The sequence below is a fragment of the Mustela lutreola genome, chromosome 3 (assembly GCF_030435805.1).
Source record: "Mustela lutreola isolate mMusLut2 chromosome 3, mMusLut2.pri, whole genome shotgun sequence".
Lineage (NCBI taxonomy): Eukaryota > Metazoa > Chordata > Mammalia > Carnivora > Mustelidae > Mustela > Mustela lutreola.
In genome coordinates, this window is record NC_081292.1 from 198,747,655 (window position 1) to 198,771,111 (window position 23,457).

Consider the following 23,457-nt stretch of genomic DNA (forward strand, 5'->3'; position numbering starts at 1 on the left):
CCTACATGTTTTAACCAAATTAGAATTTCCGAGACTGTTTACCTTGGGTGCTGATTCTATAGATGTTAGGAGGGGTTTTATTAATGAAAATGTTTTCATGGTTAAGCAAGCTGGGGAAAAACTTGGTGAGACAAAGCTAAAGAGGTTTCTACATTGCAGGGCTTGTCAGAGCATTTATCATGCTAATATGCAGCATAAGCCTCTATGAGTGGAATGTAGTACACATTTCCCAAACTTGTTGACTACAGAATCCGTTTTCTCCACTGAGACCATCATGGGATTTCTGTTCCAAGGAACATACTTTGGGAATCCATGGTTCACAGGATACATGGGCATATTCGACAGGCTGAAATTTTTTTATATCTAGGTGTTTGCCTTTTATGGGTGATAAATGGTCAATCAGTGGTTTTCTGGAGGTTAGAGTGTGGGGAGAAGGGAGGAGGTGTGGTGGCTTTGTTGCATGATCTCTGCAAGTCACCCAGTGATTCTATGAGATGGGTGATATTTGGGTGAAGTTCTGCAGAAGAGGAAACTAATCCTTAGAGAGGTTAAAAGACAAGTCAAGCCCTTCCTGGAATGAGGCTGCCCCGTTAGTGACGTGATTACTCTGCACTTCTCCGGCCTGCTGGGGTGAGAGCCGGCGGGCTGGCATTCTCTCATCTAACACAAAGAGAGGTTGCTGAAGTTTGCAGGTTTCACCTGCAACCGAACATTCATTATGAAAAACAGCCCCGGACAGCAGAAAGAGCACCAGCTGGGAGACTCAGGAAACTGGACTGGGAGTCTTGACTCTGCACATCATAAGCTGAATGAATGATCCGCACCCACCCACTTGACCTCTCTTGAACTCAGTTTCATCTTCCATAAAAGGAGGGGCAGGACGAGGTCTCCTCCCGCGCTGTCACTGGGTGACTGAGAACTGAAGGAAAAGTCACCTGCACAGCCTTCCCGTTGATGTCTGTTCCCATCGACGCCGCCGTGAAGCTAGAATTGGGCACTGTGACGGTGCTTGTTTCGGACAGGTGTATGTACGACTGCGGGATGTTCAGTTCTCGACTGGCCACCTGTCCAGAGCAGAAGAATATTCTTTGTTCCATTGACTTTAAGCACCCCCCCCCCCCAATTAAAAACTTTCTAGTTCTTTTTTTGAACTGAGTATAAAACCTCATGGTCCTATTGGGACAAACATTTAAGACAGCATCTTGGGTTTCATATGGAGATGATGAGTTTGAAGCAACCAAAGAATCTTTCTGTGCTTTGCTTTTTATCCCACTTTGATAAGAGCCATGTGGCAGTGCGGTCACTCTGGGACACCTACTTTGGTAGGACACATGCAGCAGGCAAGGCTGGGGCCCGGTCTTACTGTTTTACCTTCATCTTGTGATTTACAGATAATTTAGTAGATTATGGTTCTTTTGTGGGACATTTTGCAGGTATAAGGATTTTGTTATGAAGAAGCAAGATATGTTCAAAGAAGGCCCTGTGGATTTTTATAATTTCCCAATTCCAAGTACTCTACTAAAGAGTATTATCTCCTAAGGAAAGTATCTTCTCCTTACTTCTCATTAGGAGAGAAGTTTGTTTTTTCCACTCTCTCCCACAATACCTGCTCCCACAATTTGATTCAGGTATCTTATTCAATATTAAAAAAAGAAGGAAAAATTTCCCATTACAAATAATCTCTTGCTCTTTAAAAAAGTATTAGGAACACGTCTTTCTGAAATACCCATTCATGTGGAGTTCCTAAGTAGATTGCAAATTCTACAAACCTAATTTTTCATCCTTTTAAACACATCCATTTTTAATTGAAGATCTGAATTAACATAGCACTGGTTTGAGCAGGTGCCACAAAGCTGAAAAGTATTTTATCGTTGAAAACTGGAATCACATTTTTCAGAAGACCCGACTCTCTGTGTTCAGGAAGAAGAGTATCACGTATCTCCTCAGTTCTGACATTCGCTTCCTTCACCCCCTGCGGTCTGCATTCCTGAAACCAGGACGAGTCTTACAGTGGAGCTGTACATGTAGCGGGATGGTATTTCTCCTGCTCAACAGGAACAAAACCGCTAAGCCGACCACAAGGCACTATACTTTGCCACGGTGGAGATGACAGACACTTATCTTACCTGAATAATTTTGGTGTGAAGGCCTTGTCCCATTTCACAGCCACCATGAGTCACCAGGACGGAGCCATCAAGATAGATGTGGACTAGAGCAGCAGCCTGGGGGAAATAGTTACATCATTTTGGAAAATGATGAGGCTCAATGTTGCTGAGAATTTAGCTGAGGTCGCCAGATGAACGGTTTTGCTTTATTGAGCCAATCTCTCACTGGTTATCCTGGAGAAGAAAGCCTTTACAGGAGGCAATAGACCACCCCTGTCAATAAAGCCCAGACTGGAAAACCATCCATGTCCATGTAGGAATGGTGGCACATCTCCCCTCCTACCGGTCTTTGGCCTTCTGGGGACCTTGTGGGATTGCTTTGAGGTCACTCCATGACCCCAACTTGCACAATAGTTCATTCTTCTTCTTTCCAGGACATGGAAATTAATTTTAAAGCAAATAGAACCTGTATGGGTACATTTCCAGGCACAAATGGCCTTGAGTACTAGAGGAGCTGGAAGACCCTTGAGATGTTTTAATGGTTTCCAAATGCTGCTGACCTTTAGGATCACGGCAGGGAAAAGGTATGGGTCTCGTTCTGGAAATTCCAACTCTGTAAGAAGTTGGGAGGTGGAGCCTAAGCAACCATGTTTTTAAGCTCCCAGGTGATTTTGATGATTGGCCAGGTTTGGGATCCACTGATTGAATCCAAATTCTTCACTTTGCCCCTGGGGGGAATGAACAGAAGCCTGGGGAGGAAAGCAATGGCCAAACCCAGGTGCTTAGTTTGTGACAGAGTCAGGACTGACACCCACAACTCCTAACTTGAGCCCCATGTCCTCCACATCTATGCCAGGCTGTCTCCTTCAAACTCCCTGCTATTGTCTTTCTCCGGGGCTGACGGTTTCAGTGGAAGAATCCACAGCCTGTGCAAGTGGCTCCAGGGACCAGGCCGGAGGAGGGAGGAAGCTGGCCTGTGTTAGGTGGTTTGCAAGTTGCTGGAATTTTTCTTTAGAGCAATTCCTCTCTCAGGCTGGTGCATGTGCTCAGCATCCTACAGGTGCCCTCTTGGGACCTGACCCCTGTGGTCATGCCTGTGTCTCCACCACCGAGCACTGAAAATGTCAACTAACTGAGCTCTGCTGGTCTCCTAAGTCTGAGACTGTATTCTCAGGACTGTCAAATTCTCTACAAGAACTTTTAAACTTCGTGTTTTCACTTTATGATAATCTAACGAGAGTAACGGATAGCCATGAAACAGTGAGTATGGCCACAGGCTTTCAGAGTGCGTGTTACATTTTATGTCGATGACTGTGCAACCACCAAGTAGGACTACTTTAACTCATGGGACATGTTAGAGATGAGAGGTGGCACGGTGTCAGCACACCTTACATAGACATTTAGGATAAATATTTCAAATTGCCTTGTACAGCAGCAGCAGCTGGAACTACCATCATTTTGTGAGCGAGGAGTTAGTTTTAAAGAAGCCACATATTCTACCACAGTAAGTTCATGTTACTATTATCTTACTGGCATTCGTAATACTATTTTTATTTAATTTCCAATTTTGTTTGTATTTGATAAAGGCTATAAAAAGCTTATTCCTTGTTTTGGGATTACTCACAGCCAAATAACAACAAAATAAATAATATAATGATCACTGAGAGTCCACAGAAAATTTTTCCTTTAAAGGGGGTTTTGCGTGTTATTCTAGCTTGAGCAGCGTCCCTGGGGGAAAGACAGCAGCTGCTCCAAGAGGTGCAGTGTTCCCGCCTTCCCCAGCCACCCTCTCCTTTTGCTTTCTGCCTTGTTAGTGGACGCCAAGGAAGGGTGTGTCCGGAAGGCGATCTGGTGAGAGATATTCATTCCACCCTTGGCATGGCTTTGTTAAGGGGACATTTCAGAGGCTGATGGGGATAGAAGCAAAAAAAAAATAAGACCGAATCAGAAGCAGAGCCCCATGAAACACTGTTCAAGGTTAAACGAAAACAAAGCACAGCAGTCACCGAGCTTTCACAGAGTAACTCCAAGTCCCCACGTGAATGGGGTAGTTCTGACTGTTCTCAGTATGTTTTTGAAAGCTCTGTCTTCAAATGACCCCACTGTTCTGAGAATTTAGGAAAGAGAAAAAGAGATCCTCTTATTTCTCCCAGTTCTCTCATGGATTTAAAATTAGACCCCACACCCCAATGCTCATGTTTGGGGCCCTGCCTTAAGTCAGACCCCTCGAGCTAGATTCTGCATTGATCACTTTCTAAGTCCTGGTACCGTGTCACACCCAATCTGCCCTGATTCCTGTGGTCCTGTGTTTGCCTAAACCTACTTTGTTCCCTGCTGTAGGAATCTGCCCTGGTTTCTTCTTTCTGCCCACAGGGGGCCAATCCCTTGTTGCACAAAATTGCCATTTTCAGCTAGCCAGTCACGTGGAAAAGGGCTTCTGGTGAGCAGACAGACATCTCTCTCAAACTCACCTGACTGTAGTAGCCCACAGGGAACCCAACAGTAAACTTCAGGGGAATCACGGCAAGCCCCCTCTTCTTCCAGTAGTTCTTTTTGTTAAATTCCTCCGCAGCCAGTTTCCTAGCAGAGAATGAAGATTTCTCCAGGCATTCTTTCCAGCATCTTTGCAAGGGCTCTGGATCAAATGTCTGCTTGTAGGTTGTTTTGCTAATTCTCTTATACATGTTTATTTCTTTAACCTGAAAGACAATAGAATGGATTTTATGGGTATATGCTTATTCCATTAGTTTAGCATGGGTTTTTGTGATATACCTGATAAGAAGAAAGTCTTTCTACAAAAAGAAACCATTTAAGTGGCTGCAGATATGCGAGTACAAGTGTACATGTATAACATCACAACAACAGCAACCACAATAACAACAGAAAATACAGGTAAGCACTCCACCTGCTCTAGGCTGTAGGCCAAGTGTCTTATCTCAGTTAACATCACCACAACCCTGAGAAAGAGCAGGTCCCAACTACTGTGAGCCTTGCCACCAGTGTGTTAGTGGTGAGACAAAATACTCCCCACTCAGAATTATTCTTCCCCTACACAACACGTTCTTATTCTGAACCGTTGAGATTAGCTCCTCAGAATCCAGAGCTGTGGTAGAACGCCTACACAAACGCAGTCACTTCCTTCTCTGTATTCATGCTCAAGGTGGTGTCACCCAGACTCCGGGATCGGCCATATGACTTGCTCTGACCCATGGGCTGATACAGATTCATACAGGCAGACACTCGCAGGCTTGCCACATTCCTGCCACTCCTGGGGACTCTGTGACCGCCATCATGCGGACTAATTCGGGCTGGCCTGCTGGAGGATGAGACTCTGTGAAGCGGATATGACCCTTCTCAGCTGAGATGTCCCCTCATCAGCCCCGTGACCAGACATGGAAATGAAGCTGTCTTAGACTATAAAACTCCCGTTGAGCTGGCTCAGACCAGAAGAACTACCCAACTGACCTGAGAACCAGAAGAAATACTTTCTGTTATTTCAGCCCATTACGCTGTGTGGTTGACTTGCTACATACCCAAAGCAAACTGATACACAGATGGTGTACTTTATTTCTCAGAATCTACTTAGAAGCTGATGTAATGCCATATGCAGGTTCTCCATACATATGTGAACCAATGCTGTTCTTTTAGGGCGTTCTGACTTGTTACCTCTTCAGGGGATAAGTCACACTGAGACGCCACAGCGGTTACGTAAGCTTCCGCTACCACTGCAGCCTCGGGGAAGCCGTATCCTCGGAAGGCTGTGTTGGATGGCAAGTTTGTTTTGCAGGGCCTACCCCGGCACCGGAAATTAGGAATATGATATGCATTGTCGGATTTCAGCACAATGTACTCCATTACCTGAATTAAAGCAAAATAAAACTTTGCATCTATCAAATATTCAAAACCACTTAACCAAATTTTATCTCTAACTAGAACACAGAATTCATCTACTTTGTATGACAAATACTCATGCAAATAAAGTATGACACATACAGTTCAACCGGTAGCCTCTAGGAAAGGCATACTTCTTACCAACTCAGACTCGTCAGGAGTGCATCCACCATTGATATAATATTCAACATCTGCAGCTTTGATCACACCATTGTTCATGAATCCAATCTGCAAAGGGATATAAGTAAAATCACTTTCTCAATCCAACCATGTTAGTACACAAACACATGTGATCACAGTTGTCAGTCTACCTAACTTATGAACATGGTTCGATGTGACAGTCACCAGAAGGACACTGAGGTGGATGCCCAAGTTGACTAGGATCCCAACAGAAAGTTCTGGTCAGTTGTAGGCAGCATCCACATATCCTCTCCAGCAGTTTAGAATCTAGTAATTGGCTTTCCTATCGGTTGGTTGGTCATCACTGAACAATGTTTTAGGCAGTTTCCTAAAATTTTTTGATCTCACTCACTTTGTATTTTCCGAGGAGTGGGTGGCGTCCAGCAGTTATCAGCATGTCATCACCACGCTCTAGAATAAACCGGATTGGGCATCCAGTCCTATAGGAAATGACTCTGTCAATATGATGGATGGTTGATAAATTGTAGAAACAAAGAGATGGGGAAGGGGGTTTGAGATAATCAGGCTTAGTGGTTTTCAGTGGAGGAAGTCATGTGCTTTAAACAACATTTCAGAAGTTCTGGGGACATTAAAATAAAAAAACCCACAATTACTATTATTATCCTGGTTTAGTCATGTCTGAGAATTTATCAAAATGCTACATTATTTTGTTATTAGTTACTTTCCTTTATTTATTTATTTTTTTAATAACATTAAGGCATTGTAAGTCCATCAGAAAGGATGAATACCCAACTTTCATATCAACATGGGTGGGACTGGAGATTATGCTGAGTGAAATAAGTCAGGCAGAGAGGGTCAATTATCATAGGTTTCACTTTCTTGTGGAACATAAGGAATAACGTGGAGGACATTGGGAGAAGGAAAGGAGAAGGGAGCTGGGGGAAATTGGAAGGGGAGACAAACCATGAGAGACTGTGGGCTCTTAGAAACAAACTGAGGGTTTTAGAGGGGAGGAGGGGTGGGGAGCCGGGTGAGCCTGGGGGTGGATATTAGGGAGAGCACGTATTGAATGGGGCACTGGGCGTGGTGCATAAACAATGAATCCTGGAACACTGAAAAAATAAAATAAAGTTTAAATTAAAAAAATTAAGGCATTGTATGATTATGTTGCAATTATATATATAAATAGGTTATATTGTTACTAATTTATTTTGGGATATTAAAAGGGCATTAAACTGACTGCCATGGGGGATATTGAGGCTGGAAAGGTTGAGAACCAACGCTCTCTTTAGCTCTGTCAGGCTCCTTTTCATCCAGGCTCCTTGTTCCTAAAATGTCCATCGAGGACTCCTCTGGCTTCTGAAGGAATGTCCCCAGTGCCTGCACACCCATACGTATAAAATAGCCTTTTCTATTCTTAGAAAGGGCCAATGAGCTAAGGTGTTCACGGTTTTTCTTTTTGCAGTAGTAGCCTAGCATAAGTTAAGCTTGTCTTGAAAATTTAGAGGTTTAGTAGTTGTAACATTGACAAAAGTCACGGCTATTCCTGTGTCTGGTGATTCCATCTGGAAGATGCAGAGGTGAAGTGAACATTCCCAGGAGCAGCAGAGCCTGGGTTATTTCATACAAAACAAATCCCTCGGATGGTTAGGGTTCTGACCTTTCTTCCACTCAGACAACCTCAGCTTGATTTATTTTAATAACTTAAAACATAAACATTTTAAAGAGTTAAAGTCAATAAGGAAGTAATACATGGTTATGTCTGAGTTAAGACACACAGTGATTACATCTATTTTACACAATAATCTTACAAGACAGGTAGACATGATTTTCCCCAGTTTATGGGTGATGAAATTGAGGTGGCTTGTCGAGGTGACCTTGTGAGTGATGGGCAGTTCAAGAGTAGGGCTAGAACAGAGATCTCTGGCTCGGGTCCAGTCTTCCTTCACCCACACGTTAACCCCACCTTTGGAGATGAAGGGCTGTGTCCCGCGGGATGGAAGCTGGGGTGCAGGGCCAGAAGGACACAATGGTCTCTGCACCATCGGGACCGCTGGCATTACTAGCGGCTACCGTGACTCTTACTTGTTGGCGGCCACGGCACTGATGGCTCCTAGCAGAGCAGGCTTGGTCACTTTTCCTCCAAACCCTCCTCCGACTCTTTTTATGTGGCAGGCAATTCTATTCCTTGGGACGTTTAATGCTGCAGCCACAAATTCCTGCAAGAGGTAAGTCCCAGAAGCCACATTAAAGTGCAATTTGGTATTTCATTCCCTCATCTGCGTACTTCCCCTCTGCCTAGGTGAAGAAACGCCTCTAACTACTTTGTATGACAAATACTCATGCAAATAAAGTATGACACATACAGTTCAACCGGTAGCCTCTGGGAAAGGCATACTTCTTACCGACTCAGACTCGTCAGGAGTGCATTTACTGAGAACGTACTTAGTTCCGTGGACTTAGAATCTTTAGAGTCGTGTGGCCATCACCATAATCTAATTTTAGAATATTTAAGCGTCCCCAAGGAAACGCTGGATCTACCGAGCAGCCCCTCCTTACCTTCCTCCAGCCCCCCAGCACTAGGCAACTCCTCATCTGCTTTCTGTCTCCCTAGATTTACCTGTTTGAAACATTTCATATAAACGTAAACCTGCAATATGTGGTCTTTTGGGACTGGCTTCTTTCTCTGGGCATAATGTTTTCAAGGTTGTTGGAAAGCATGCTGTTCAGTTGTAGCATGTGACAGTATTTCATTCCTTTTTATGGCTGAACATTATTCCACCGTATGGATATGCCATATTCTGTTTCCCCATTCATCAAGTGATGGGCATTTGATTGTTTACACTTTTGGCAATTGTAAATAACGCTGCTATGAACACTCATGTATAAATTTTTGTATGGGCAGATAATTTCAGTTCTCTCGGGTAGATACCTAACTGTGGAATTGTTAGGTTATGCAGTCACCATATTCAATATCCTTAGAAACTGCCATGTTATTTTCCAGGCTGTGCCATTTTTCACATCATCAGCAATGTATGAAGGTTTCAATTGAGCACATCTTCATCTTCTGATTACACCCATTCTAGTCAACGTGGAGTGGATTTCTCACTGTGGTTTTGGTGTGCATTTCCCTAGTGACAATGCTGTGAGTATCTTTTCGTGTGCTTATTAGTCATTCATAGACTTTCTTTATCTGTTCAAATTCTTTATTGGGCCTGCTTTAGATACTGCCCCAGGTTCTGGGCTGTGGGCTGTGAGTACCTTGTACCCTGTTACTCCTGGGAAATGCCTCATGAAGTTACTAATTGTATGTTAGAAGGTATTGATGATAGAAAGCAATGGTGACCCGGGACATATGTTTTATCCATTTGGAGCCCAGAGCTGCATACTCTGCCAAAAGAGCTCAGAAGTAATATTTATCACCTCCCTCAATTTATAGAAAAAGATACTGGTGCCCAGCAACCTGTGGGAGATCACATAGTTTTTTTAGGAGCAAAACCATGACTTCTCATTCCTCTGTGGTCCACTTCAAAACTTGCAACTGTGGAGGCCACAGACATACCCCAGCTCAACATCAGTCCCCTCAGACTTTCATTTTGCCTTGAACAACAACTTCCTTTTCCCACTGAGCCTATCCACCCCTACAAGATCCCAAGGTACTAACTCACTCTGCTTTACCAGGAAGCCCTCAGATTTTCCCCTCAGTAACACTTGTTATTAATCCTCCTGCCAGTATAACTGTTTAAGTATCCCCCTGTGCCAGACACTATTCTAGAACCAATATCTCTACATCTCAGAAGAGGAGAATGTCAGAGGATTTCTTCTACTTGCCTGGGTGCAGCAATGTCTTATATCTCAACCACTGGAACAGGACTGGAAATCACCTGCTACTGCATTGGAAATGCAATTGCTTTAAACTTGCATTGCCAATAGATGCAAACATTAAGACAGAGAAGTGACACGAATGAATCACAAAAGGAAATTTAAATATAATACTAAGGCTCTGACCTCCCTGACATTAGCTTTTACACTATCAATTGTTATAAGGGTCAGATAAATCTTGCCCATGTTTTGGAAGGTAACAAAGTTTTCATATCTCTTTGAAAAGTCAGCCCTTTTAGGGAAATGTTTGCCCTGTTTTCTTCATTCTGGACCGTAGCTTATGTCAAATATACAGAGAGTTTGAGTCCCAGGAGAGGAAGGAATCCAAAGGCCGCTGGAGCACAGTGCCTGGTTGCAAGGCCTTACAGCACAGCACGTCTGGAGTCTCATTTTCCAAAAATATCCTGTTACCTGCACATGGCTTGGAAACTGTGTTCCAAGGTATAGCACCATTTCTTTATCTTCCTGTTTTGGGATGGCCAGGATAGTCTGCGTCTCCATGTAGAAATGTTCCTGCCCTTCTACATGGGCCTCACCTGTAAGGCATAAACACAGGACAACGCTTAGCTGAAAGTCCCAAGCTGGGTGCTCTCTGTGGTATCTGGTTTATGAGTAGCGAGTGGCTTTAGCTCATGGAAAGCTGGGCTTTATATCATTTGGTTAAACCCCTTTTTTCTAATTAAGACTTATTGTGCACAACCAGCTCTATGACCCTGGGTCATTCATTCCCTCTCTCCTGACCTCAGTTTCCTCATCTGTTGAGTGGGGTGGTGAGATCTGTGATGTGCTGGACTTGAGCCCACAGACGAACCTGGCCACACACTCAGGCACCACCACCCTCTCTTTGGTGAATTTGGCTGAGTTATGAACCCCTCGTTTCCTCCTCTGTAAAACGGGGAGGGGCGGAGGGTAAGCAACAATATGGACCTCAGTCCGGTGATGTCAGGATTATTGAGTCACAGAAGATCAATAGTTCATGAAAGGACACAAAGTTTAAAATGGCAGAGCTGAGGTCGTTTCTTTCCCTAAAAGCCTAAAAACAGGCGGCCTGCTCCTGCTGGTTTAACTGAGATTTTTGGCTTGCTCAGTGTACCCTTATCATTTTCTAGGTTATAACAGAAGAGGCATTTGGCCCTAGTTTCAGTATTTGGAGGACATTTTTACTTTATTTGATAGAGAGAGATCACAAGCAGGCACAGAGGCAGGCAGAGAGAGGGGAGAAGCAGGTTCCCTGCTGAGCAGAGAGCCCGATACAGGGCTCGATCCCAGGACCCTGAGATCATGACCTGAGCTGAAGGCAAAGGCTTAAACCACTGAGCCACCCAGGCACTCGGAGCACATTTTTACTTTAAAGTGAAAGAAAATACTATATCCTTCAGTATTTTTACTTTAAATGTATGTCAACTATAATTTAATTAAGAGTAGCAACAACAACAAAAATTGGTCAAAAGATTCCTATGCTGTTAAAATAAGTGAGAAGTTTATTTTTGCCAGGAGCCAGAGGATTTCTTGAAATTATTTCTTTGGACAACAAAATGTGAGTCATGCAAAAAGGCCCCCCCCCCCCAAAAAAAAAGCTCTCTTCCAGGTTTTCATAAAAGATTAAAAGCTTACAGAACTCTCTGTTCCAACTCTCTAGAAGAGGGTAATAGATTCTGTGAAAATTACTATCTTCTCTTACCCAAGACTGGAAGTAATTCTCTTTAAAGAACTGTGCTTCTCAATCCTGGATACACTTTAGGATCATCTGGGGAGCTTTTAGATAAATACTGGTGCTCTCACCCTGTACTCAAAGTTCTGATTTCATTGGTATGGGGTGGGATCTGAGCATTGGTATTTTAAAAATATCAAGGTGCCTGGGTGGCTCAATCAGTTGAGTGTTTGCCTTCAGCTCAGGTCATGATCCCAGGATCCTGGGATTGAGTCCAGCAACAGGCTCTCAAATCAGCAAGCAGGGGGGTGAGGGGTGGGGCTGCTTCCCTCTGCTACTCCCCCTGCTTGTGCTCCCTCTCTTTCTCTCTCTCAAATAAATAAATAATAAAAACTAAAAAAAGTCATACTAACTAGGTCTTTGCCAGTTCAGTAAGTCAAAGCAGACAAACAAGTAAACCAACAAATTATAGTGTCAAGACTGGAAAAGATAAATAAAATTGTCGTGATATGTTTGTATATATAGAAAATTCAAGAGAATCTACAATTCACTTTAAAATAGTAAGTGAATTTAGTAACGTTCTTAGATATAAGATCAAGATATAAAAGCTAATTGTGGCAGAGGGCACGTGATGTGATGAGCACTGGGTTTTAGATTCAACTGATGAATTACTGAACAATACATCTGAAACTAATGATTCAATATGCGTTGGCTAATTGAATTTAAATAAAAAATTAAGAAGTTAAATAAAAGGTAATTGTGTTTTTATATATTAGACACAAATAGAAAATGAAATAAAAATAAATATCATTTTTAACAGCATCACAAAACACCAAATACTAGATATAAATATTGAGAAGGATATGCAAAATCTCTATAGTTACTGAGAGAAATTAAAGAAAACCCAAGTAAAAGGCAGTGTCTATCTTGCTCATAGATTGGAACTCAATACTATTAATATTTTCAGTCTCTAAATTGATATTGTTTCTATGCAATTCCAACCAAAATCCCAGGAAGTTATTTTTAGTGAAAATTGATGAGCTGACAATAAATGTACACGGAAATGCAAAGAACCTATTATAGCTAAGGTCATACTGAGAAAGAATTAACAAAAGGACTCTATACTTTCAGATTTCAAGACTTACAGTAGAGTTTCAGCAAGTAAGACAGCTCAACAACACTGGGCATCATAAAGAAAAGACTGTCAAGTTGTTCTTCATTAAAATCAAGAACTTTTGTTCATGATAAAGAATAATGAGGACAGTGAACACACAACCCACAGCCTGGGAGAAGATACGTGCAATACTTACAACCAACAAAGAACTTATACCAAAAACATAGAAAACTTATATGAATTTATAAGAAAATCAAGTAATTATTAGATAAGTAGTTATATAATAATTATAGCAATATATTATTATAATTACCACTTTTAATTAATTTAAAAACAGGCAAAAGATTTGACCAAATATTACACAAGAGAGGATCTAAAAAGGGCCAATACACATATGAAAAGGATTCAATATCATTAGTCATCAAAGAAATTCAATGGAAACTACAATGAGATATTACTCCACCAGATTAGATAAAACTAAAAAGACTAATGACAACAATATAACAATGGAACTCTCATAATTGTTAATAGGAGTGCAAACTGGAACAAATTTTTTTTAAATGTTTGACATTAACTACTAAAGGTAAGTACATAAAAACACTATTATTTAGGAATTCTATTCATGGGTATATTTCAATGGAAATGATTGCTTATGTTCACCAAAAGATATGTGCAATATTATAGAAACTTTACTCATAACATCAAGTTGAAAATAGCTAAATAGTCCATCAATGGTAAAATGGATAAATAAATTGTGGAATTATTTATACAATGGAATACTCCTAAACAATGAAAAAGAACTACTGATCTATGCAACAATTTGTATGAAGTTCAAAAGAGGTAAAACTTTTCTGTAGTGATAAAGACCTTTGGGAGAACTATTGATTGAGAGAGGGCAAGAGGAAGCTTTCTGGACTGCTGGAAGTGTTCTATATATATATTTCTAAAGATTTTATTTTAAATAATCTCTATACCCAACATGGGGTTCGACCTCACAGCCCCAAGATCAAGAGTTGCATGCTCTCCAACAGAGCCAGCCAGGCATCCTGGAAGTGTTCTGTTTCTTGATGTGGGTAGTGTTTACATAGACTTGTACTGATACATAAAATTTCATCAAACTGTAAACTTACTATTTGTGTATTTTAATTTTGATTTAAATAATCACACTAGGGTTGAGAGCTCTGCCTTGGAGTTTCAGTATTTCTCAAACCAGATGACTAAACCTAGAGCCTTCAACTTCAGAGGAGTTACTTCTCTGGCCCAAGACCACTTACCTTCAAGGATTTGATCAACATATTTAAAGGCTTGCTCTACATTTCCTTGCTCCACTTTCTTTTCAACGGAAAGAAATGAATTGTGCTCTAGCGCTTGCTGCAAGAGAAAAACCAATAAACCAAAACAATAAAAGTTTTGTTTTTTCACATCCTAATAAGTCAGTCATCCCCCATCAAACGGCTATGCTCTTGCTTTTTCAGATATTTACACAACACAACAGACAATCTGAGCAGTGTGGAGAGCCAGCAGGAACTGGGATACGATGGACTACAGGCACTGGTGACTCAGTTTTGTTCAAGGCTCTGAGGAAGAGCTGAGGGGGAAACAAGCATAGATTGTTTCCCCCCTCTAGATTGTTGAGGGGTGACCTGAGGCAGTAGGGTATACAGGTGCCAACTTTGTGGTGTGCGTGGGGGATGGGATAAGAGGGTAGAGAGAGTCCCAGGAGGAGGCTGGTGGAGGTGCAAATGATCAGAAATGGTCTTGTCTAGGTGACCTAAATTAGGTGCTGAATTGCATGGAATTAGGACAGTTAGAGACAGGAGGGGAAATCATTTGAAGTCAAGGGCACCTCAAAGCAATAGTTTGAGGTTGAAAACAAGCTGAGGGGCCAAAAAGAGAACAAGGTCAGGCGGGCTGGGGAGCAGTTTTTCTATCAGGAAGGAGCTGGATGAGCTTCAAAGGGGGCAATGAGGTTGGACTATGAAAGACCTTGAGTTCTATGCTGAGAACCTTATTGAAGGAGACATGATTATATAAGAAAAGTGACCTGGTGAACATGGAGGCTTAGAAGAGTTAATGTGGTGGTTAGGTAGGTTGAAATGGAGTACAAGAAACTGAGATTGGAAAGAAAGGGGCACACTTAAAGGCATTTATTTAAAAGATAACTGGGAAAGACCTGAACTTGGCAACTCTTGGGAAGAACAGAGGAGAATCAGAGGATATTGAAGACTGCAGCCTACTTGGCTGGGTTTCATACTGCTCATGTACCCACATATTCATCTGTCTCTCCATCACACACATTTAATAAGGTGGACCGTGAGTTCAGCGCTTTGCTAAACATGGGCTACAAAGCACTATGCCTCCACTAACAACAACTAAAACAAAAATAATAACAAAGATGCATGCATTCCATGTCTCCCTGGTGCTGTTCTAAGCATTTTACTTGGGTTTTCTCATCTAACCCTCACAATGATATTTTATGTAGGTGCTTTCATAGTTGCCATTCTACAGTTGAGAAAGTAATAGGAATTTAAGGACTTGCCCAAACTTTCATTGCTATTGACAGGCCTCTAAAAGATGGAGTCAGAATTCAAACCTGGGTTTCCTGTCTCCAGAGCTTGGAGGAAGTGTGCAGGAGAGAGAGGACCCAGACTGTAATTCAGTACATGTTAACAACATGTACTGTTTCCCAGTGCTCTGGGTTTTCCCACTGACTAGTTTTACAGGGAGGCCATAAGGACATTGCTTTGGGGTTACTTACTTGTATTCTGAGGACCTGCCCTGGCAAGGGGCAATGGGAGAAGTAGTGGTCACAGAAATGAAGGGGAAATCCAGGCAGGGAAATTCTCAGTATTATGTCTCAAGGTGCAGATTGCTAGAGCCTTCACTCTGAAACTACAGATAACACCGAGCAGGGTATAGATGGAGCCCGGATGTTACTGTTTGATGACTCCACCAGTTGTGTTCTGCCGGGAGTATACGGCCCTAGTCATTCTAGAAGACATGAAGTGGCCTGACTACCTCGATGGTGATAATCCGTGGTTCTATGTCTTCATAAGTGATCTTCACTTTCTCAGCCGCCTCTCTTGCATGAGCATAGGTGTCAGCGGCCACCGTGCAGACAATCTGACCCACGCAAATCACCTACAGAAAAGCCACGTGTCGCCATTAGCTAAGACACAGAATTATTAAAAAGGGATTAGTGTTCCCACACTCTTACATTTACCCACTGGGTTCTTGTGACCAAAAGAAAGATTATTTTCTACCTATGAGAATAAATTTAAACACTGGACTAAGTGGGATTTAGAGGGTACAAAAACCGAGGACAGAACTTCACTACTTGGCTTCTGACTGTCTCCAGCTGCGTTCCTCACTATTCCCATATCACACACTTTAATCCAGTCATCTTGGAACTCTGTTGGTTCTTTTAATGTCCTATATTGCTTCTATGGTTTCATAATTTTTTTTTAAGAAGTCATCTTTGACAGGGCTTATGGCTTATGATCAGAATCTTAACAGGGTCCACAATTCAAAAGAGAACTTGAGAATCACGGATGTGGAGTCCTAGGTTCCCTGTTTTTGTGATGTGAACACGAGTCCATGGATGTTAGTCCATGACCAATAGTCATTTTGATTTTCTAAACAGGCATTTGAATAATAGGCCCCATACAAACCACACACCTCATTCTGCGCATAGAGGATCTCTCCCTGAGGGTTATTAGCTCCTGGGACGTCCTCTGCTGTTATCACATCAACAACACCTGGAAGGGCCAGGGCTTCTGAAGCATCAATTGATCTAGGAGGGACAATTTGAAAGGGTACATCAAACATAAATGATTCCTCAAACCCAGGGAAAAACTACAATGTACCTCATACCTAAATCATGGGACAAACTTTGATGCTGAAAAGTGCCAATGTTTAGCAGGTGTTTGGACTCTTGGCATTAGTTTCTTTTAAAAATTTGTTTAAAAAAGGACTGATTTAAAAAGAAAAAAGGACCGATTTCCAAACAGAAGAGGAAATGAATATTCTTAGTTAATTTAAATAAATAATAAGGTCTTGATTTTATCTATTTATTTTTAAAGATTTTATTTATTTATTTGACACAGAGAGAGATTGAGAGCACAAGCAGGGAGAGTGGCAGGCAGAGAGAAAGGGAGGAGCAGGCTCCCTGCTGAACAAGGTCCTGATCCCAGAACCCTGGGATCATGATCTGAGCCAAAAGCAGCTACTTAACTGACTGAGCCACCCAGGCGCCCCGTAAGTTCTCAACTTTAATGTGAAACTGTGAATGCATTCCAGTAATACAAAGAAGTGTCTTTTATTTCCTTACATGATCTTTGCGTGAGCTCTGGTGCTGGTTGTTACAGCGAGGAAGAGTTCTCGGGCAAAAGGTGGCATGTCATCATTAAATACAGCCTCCCCTGTAGCGTGTTTGATGGCTGACTGGTGCATGACTGGGTGGCCGACAGGGTCTTGTGGAGATTGGTAGGGATCCACGCACTGTCAATAAATAAAGCAATTGTTTTACTTGCAGACATTCTCATGCACCAAAAACTGGGTCTGTATATCTGGCTTCTTCACAAGTCAGGAAAAACTATAGGCAGCTAATATCCATATCTGTGAGCCAAAGTTAATAAATGTCCATTGAGTACTGTGGTAAAAGATATATTCTGGTTATAATCTACCCCTCACCTCTCCAAAAGGAAGACACTGTTCTCATCCTTGAAGATTCTATAAGCGTTTAAGGGTGTCAGAATACACACAAACACATAGTAAAATAACATGATCAATTTCATTTAGCATTAAAGAACAGTTTGTACAGCTAATATGGTACAAAAAAATACACAAGTTCCTGAGGGATTTAGGATGACTTTATTAAAGCAGGGAAGGCTTCCTAGAAGCAGTGAATGTAGACCTAGGTTTTGAAGAAAGGACAGGCATTCACTAAGAAGAGGAGAACGTTTTAAGCAACAAAACTGAAATAGTTGAGGAGGAACATTAAGAATCTAATTACTTGTGAAGCCTCAGTAAAAGCAAAGAAGTTAAACCAAACAAATTATGAAACTGTGTGTGAGTGACAATGGGTAATGTCAACTGGCCCTTACAAATAATAAAAAGTATAGCTATTGAAAAGAGGAAGATATATGCATAATGCATACATCTGAATGCATAGAAAGATTAAAAAATGAAAAACTCTACCCACTGACCTGGAACATCTGAATTCCTTGGGGTGTTTTTATGGGGAAATCTTCTAGAGCACTCATGGAATTTTCTGGGATATCAGGAAACTTCTGGGGATCCTGAAAAGAAGATTGTTTCACGTTTAATTTTACATTCTGAGTCACTGTCTTGGAGAAACATACATAGAAATAGGCTATCCAATTTATTCTCCCAGATACTAGTCTCCAGGTCTGCTGGGAGAGAGCCCTGAGCTTTGAGCTCCCTAGGCTGGCAGCAGCACGACGGTTTTCTGCACACAGGCACACAGGAAAGTGAAAGCTATTTCTAGGAAGTAGAGACTTCCTTTATGACCAGCTCTCCTTTCAAATGGGTGGAAATATGTACACTTCCAAATGGAAGCTGTGTTTTCAAGTCAGGGCCAGTCTTCTGTGCATATCTCAAAGAAGCAACTGAGGGAGGAGATGAAGATTAATCTACAGATTAATCAGCTACAGATCATTTGTCAGAGTAAGGAAACTAGAATTAACCTAAATATCCAGTAAGAGGGAACTGACTAAACGAATTATGGAACATCCATGAGATAAAATATTTTGCAGTTATTAAAATGATTTTGTAGAAGTATATTTACGGACATTAAATGCTCATGAATTATAATTAAGTAAAAAAATCAATTACAAAAGTTTATGTATGGTATGATCCCTTTTTCTTGTAAAAAAAAAAAAGAAAAGAGAACTATATATGTATGTATTCCAAATGTTGACAGTCTTTATGGTAGGATTATTGGCTTATAGCTGATTTTTAAAATCTTTGTTTCTCTGTTTTTGCATTTTCTATAAAGATAGAGTATATAATCATAATCTGTAAGAGAACATATAATAATATATAAGACTATAAAACAAGAGACATATACTTAATAAATTATATGTAATAACATTAAGGTTATATAGATTATATATCTATATACTGAACATATATAATAAATAAGAGTATATAATAATCTATAATAGAATATTATAATACTGCTAATGATAAATAATGTTAGTAAAAATTATAAAAAAGGGCTGGTTGAATTAACAGAGTAAAGCTTTCACCCATAAAAGAAATGTGTGTATAGTCATTTATCTGTCATTTTTGGATCAGCTCATGACTTATCATGGGGACATTGACAGTCATGAACCACATTCTGAGAAACAGTGCCTGTGAAGGTCATTTTAAACTAGGCCAGGTAAGAAAAAAAGTTAAAAAACCAGAACCAATCTAAATATCCAAAAATAAGGAACAGATCAAATAATGGCTCATCTATCCATGGACACATCATGCAACCATTACATCATTTTGTCATGAAGAATATTTAATGACACTGAAAGCTGTTTGTTACTAAGTGAAACAAGGAAGCTATGCTAAACAGTTCTATAGACGCATTCGAGTGACACGTATGTACACACACCCATAAAGAAGAGCTTAGAAGGATATACCCTAAAATATTAATCACAGCTAGCTATGCGTGATGGGATTACAAAGGATTTTTGTTTCCTTTTTGGCTTAGCCACATTTTGTAAACATTAAAGAAGGTATTGTTTTAACAAGAAAATTTTCTTAAAATAGGAAAAGATGTTGTAATTACTGAAAGCTTTTCAATACTGTAGACCAACTGGCTATTGCATATTAGTATTGTCACACAACCTATAGAGCAAATGTCATAGCAAGACTGTCCCCTTCCCAGCCCAGGACAGGAGGAGAAGGGAGAGGGCAGGAGAGGGAGGAGGGAGGCTAGGAAGCACCGCACTGCGGGCTCCATCCCCTCCGGATACCCTTGCTGCATTAGGGAAAAGAAGGGAAGTCCTTCCTATGCAGACTCACGCTCAGAGTATCAGGCACTCAGAGACCCAGAGAAGTCATTTACCATTTTATTCAATCCTCGCCTCACTCTGAGGTAGAATTTGAAGAGTAAGCTGACGATGAGGGTTCGCCTGTACTCTACCATGCCATCCTCGGCTGCTGGCGGAATGTAAATCTCATCCAGGACCCATCCGCAGGCATCACTCAGCATGTGGTCATCCCACGGCCTCGGAGCAAAATGAAAAATTAAAAAAAAAAAGTAGTTACAAAAATTAAAAAAAAAAAAAAGAAAGAAAGAAGGAGGGGGAAGACAGCCTAAACTGACAGAGCAAGGAAAGATGGAGAAAACCCATATTCATCTTTGAAGTCTGGACAATACACCCTCCCATATGTCACTAGCTTTCTTTAGAATCTGCTGCGGTGGTTTCCTATTTCCTTACCACCCTCCTTTATTATTACCTGTAATTCCACGGCCTGGGAAAGCCATGGGTTTTCAAAGAGCTGGGGTAACAAAGTAGTAAAATCAGAGTTTCCCAAGATCTGGAACTTTGTTTTGTTCATTGCCACATCCCCAGCAAACAGGCCACGCCTGGCGCACACATACACGGTAATGACCAGCAAATGACCCAATTATTGATGACAGTTGTAACATTTTCACAAGTAAAGATTTTCTACAGAAATGCTTTGAGAGCATCAACTCATTTTAGTGTCTGAGAAAGAAAGCTGCATGTAGTTGCATTGCATTGCTGACAGTGACTATTACAGGTGGATAAAAATGATCGTAAAAGCACTGGTTGGAAGAATTTTTAAAACTTACTTTCCAAACACTAGAAACAATGAGAGTGATAGGAGGAAGGCCCATTTAACCTTCTTGAATATTTCACCTTCTTTCTCTGGTGTAAGGACGTTTTCAGATGTCTTAGGGTACAGTATTAGAAACACTGACTTATTTTGCAGGTTAATTAAAAATGAAAATTTGAAAATACTATCTACTTAGATTAGATTCCTCTTTCTGCAATAAAAGAATTGTATCTTTAAGAAGGTTGGCTTTTGGGTGACTTTTATTTTCTTTCTATTCTTCCACAGCGCTTAAATTTCATATATGATTATGTAATATGTATGGAATCAGAAAAAAATTCTCCAAGTGCTATTTTCATTAAGACATTAAAATACAAAGCCCGTGGGGCACCTGGGTGGCTCAGTGGGTTAAAGCCTCTGCCTTCAGCTCAGGTCATGATCTCAGGGTCCTGGGATCAAGCCCCACATCGGGCTCTCTGCTCAGCAGGGAGCCTGCTTCTTCCCTCTCTCTCTGCCTGCCTCTCTGCCTACTCGTGATCTCTCTCTCTATCAAATAAATAAATAAAATATTAAAAAAAATACAAAGCCCGAGTTTTAGGTGCACATGTGCTGGGACATACCTCCCAAGGAGCCGCTTGCATGTTTGGCTTGCAGAGACAACGGTGGGGCCAACACTTCCATAGAACATTTGAAGGTCCTTAATCGTGTCTGTACCATCTTCAAACTTCACACTCATGCCGGCATTGACAATGGCAAAAGCATTCTCCTGACGCTGGGCCAGCCGGAGTCCGGACACAAAGTGCCACTGGAAACAGAAAAACATTCAGAATATTTAATGTTCTTCTCCACTGTCTGCTGCAGAGCCATAGCTCTGATGATCAGTTGTAATGAAGAGGATCCTGTACCTGATGCTTTGGACCAGTGCTGGCTGGGAGTACCAGCCCCCGTGCTTTATAGGTATTAAAATTTGATCCTGAGAGCAACCGTACTCACTTCTAATCTACTGGTGAGGAAACTGAGAGGCTATACAACCTGTACAAGGTCATGCAGCAAGTGGCAGAATTGGGGTTGAAATCTAAGCAGTCTGGTTCCAGACTTGACAGTCACCTACTTTCTACTCTGAGTCACCACATGTGGCCTCAGGCAAGGGATTTAAACTGCTTGGGTCTTAATTTCCTTAAAAAAGAAAAGGTAAGGTTTGATCAGACGGCGCCTCCAGGGCTGCTGAGAGGAGTAAGGGAGAATGGGGGTGGGGGGTGGCTCTCGGGAGGAACTACACCTCCACTTTGAACGGTTTTGGTTTGGCATTCTACATAAATTTCATGTGAATGACGGAGTTTTACTCTTAAAAAAAAAATGAAGCTTGGAAACCACTGGATCATATGGTCTTCAAAGTGCCTTCCAGGTTTCAATCTCTCATTCTAGATTTAATCTCATTACTAGTGTGAGATATTAGAGCCACAGAATAGGAGAAACTGTGTGGCTGGCATCTTGGTGGGGGCAGGGGTGCCACCGCTGACCCTGTCAAAGATAGAACATTTTTAATTTAGAAAGCGAAAGTGACAAACTTGATTATTTAGTCCATTGTACTGACTGGTGGGGACTTTCCTCTCTGGTCCTGCTGCCACGCGCTCATGCCCACCTGAATTATGGCACGACCGCAGTAACCTCTGAACTGGCCATTCAACCTCCAGTTTCTCCTCCAACCAGCTTATCCTCTATTTTTCTCGTTAGATTGGCTTTCCTAAAATACCATTTTCATTCAGATTTTACCTTGCTTTAAAGACTTTAGAGATGGCTGTCCGCTAGGACATATACAAACAACCCCCCTGATGGAACAGTAGATCTGCTCGGTGACGGAGCCCCAGCCTCCCTCCCCGCCACATCGCACAGGGCTGCCCCAGCGCCCCTGCCCTGTTGCCCAGCCTCCAACCGGCCATTCCAGCTAGTCCCCAACCCCTAGCTGTTCTCCCGCCTGGAATGAGCACCCACTTCTCTCCCCTGATCTTTGCTGTATCCCAGCTGCTTTCCCTCCCTTCTGAGCAACACGCACTTTCCAGCCCTGTCGCTGGAACTGCGCTGGCTCTCTGCGCACACATTTCCTAGCTGAGATAATTAGCTGTTTCCAATTTCAAGCCCTTGCTCTCAGATCTAGAGACCTTTGAGGACAGAAACCCATGTCTTAGGAATACATGAAGTGTCTTCTGGATTTAGCACTATGCTTGACATGTCGAATGGTAGATGGTTAATAAATAAATAATTTTATTTAAAGTAGTTAATAAATGTTAGTTGATTTGGAATTATCTTTATGATCATAAACTTTAACTTACTAGAAACTTGTAGATGAAACTGATTATAATTTTTCTCAGTCTTGGCTAAGATAAATATTTATCTGAAACCAAAAATTCAACTCTTCACACAAAGGGCTCTCTGTTTGCAGAGGGATAGGGCCCACAGAAATGTTATTCTTTTTTTAAAAAAAATTTTTATGTCAGTATAGTTGACACACAATGTTACATTAGTTTCAGGTCTACAACATAGTGATTCAGCATCTCTCTACCTTATACTGTGCTCACCACAAGTGGAGCTCCCATCAGTCACTCTCCAACATTATTAAAATATCAAGAAATGTTTTCCTTTAAAGTTCTTTTAAAAACAAAAGAAAAAAATGAATATAATAATAATGAATATATAACACTGTGAATACGATTTGGGTTATTTTCATCTTTATACCAATAGAGTCGTATTTTTATTTTACTTTTTATGGAGGAAGGGAGCCACAAAGGCAAAAGTGCCAAGGGTCCAGGAAAGTCACAGTGTTGCCCTGGTAGGAAAGCAAACCAAAAGGTCCTCTG

At 41.4% G+C, this 23,457-nt stretch overlaps 1 protein-coding gene across 1 annotated transcript in view; it reads right to left on the bottom strand.

Annotated features, from left to right (window-relative positions):
• LOC131827589 (aldehyde oxidase 4-like) overlaps positions 1 to 23,457 on the bottom strand; it is a 57,273-nt gene that overhangs the window by 11,178 nt on the left and 22,638 nt on the right. Inside the window, exons 14-28 of the mRNA XM_059168472.1 lie at positions 21,223 to 21,407; positions 19,869 to 20,031; positions 17,992 to 18,084; positions 17,115 to 17,284; positions 16,463 to 16,577; positions 15,803 to 15,925; positions 14,059 to 14,155; positions 10,431 to 10,555; positions 8,223 to 8,356; positions 6,529 to 6,616; positions 6,138 to 6,224; positions 5,772 to 5,963; positions 4,577 to 4,804; positions 2,127 to 2,222; positions 936 to 1,064 (exon numbers count right to left, since the gene is read on the bottom strand). Coding sequence (XP_059024455.1) covers positions 936 to 1,064; positions 2,127 to 2,222; positions 4,577 to 4,804; positions 5,772 to 5,963; positions 6,138 to 6,224; positions 6,529 to 6,616; positions 8,223 to 8,356; positions 10,431 to 10,555; positions 14,059 to 14,155; positions 15,803 to 15,925; positions 16,463 to 16,577; positions 17,115 to 17,284; positions 17,992 to 18,084; positions 19,869 to 20,031; positions 21,223 to 21,407 — 2,025 coding nt within the window. The remainder of the gene's footprint in view (positions 1 to 935; positions 1,065 to 2,126; positions 2,223 to 4,576; positions 4,805 to 5,771; positions 5,964 to 6,137; positions 6,225 to 6,528; positions 6,617 to 8,222; positions 8,357 to 10,430; positions 10,556 to 14,058; positions 14,156 to 15,802; positions 15,926 to 16,462; positions 16,578 to 17,114; positions 17,285 to 17,991; positions 18,085 to 19,868; positions 20,032 to 21,222; positions 21,408 to 23,457) is intronic.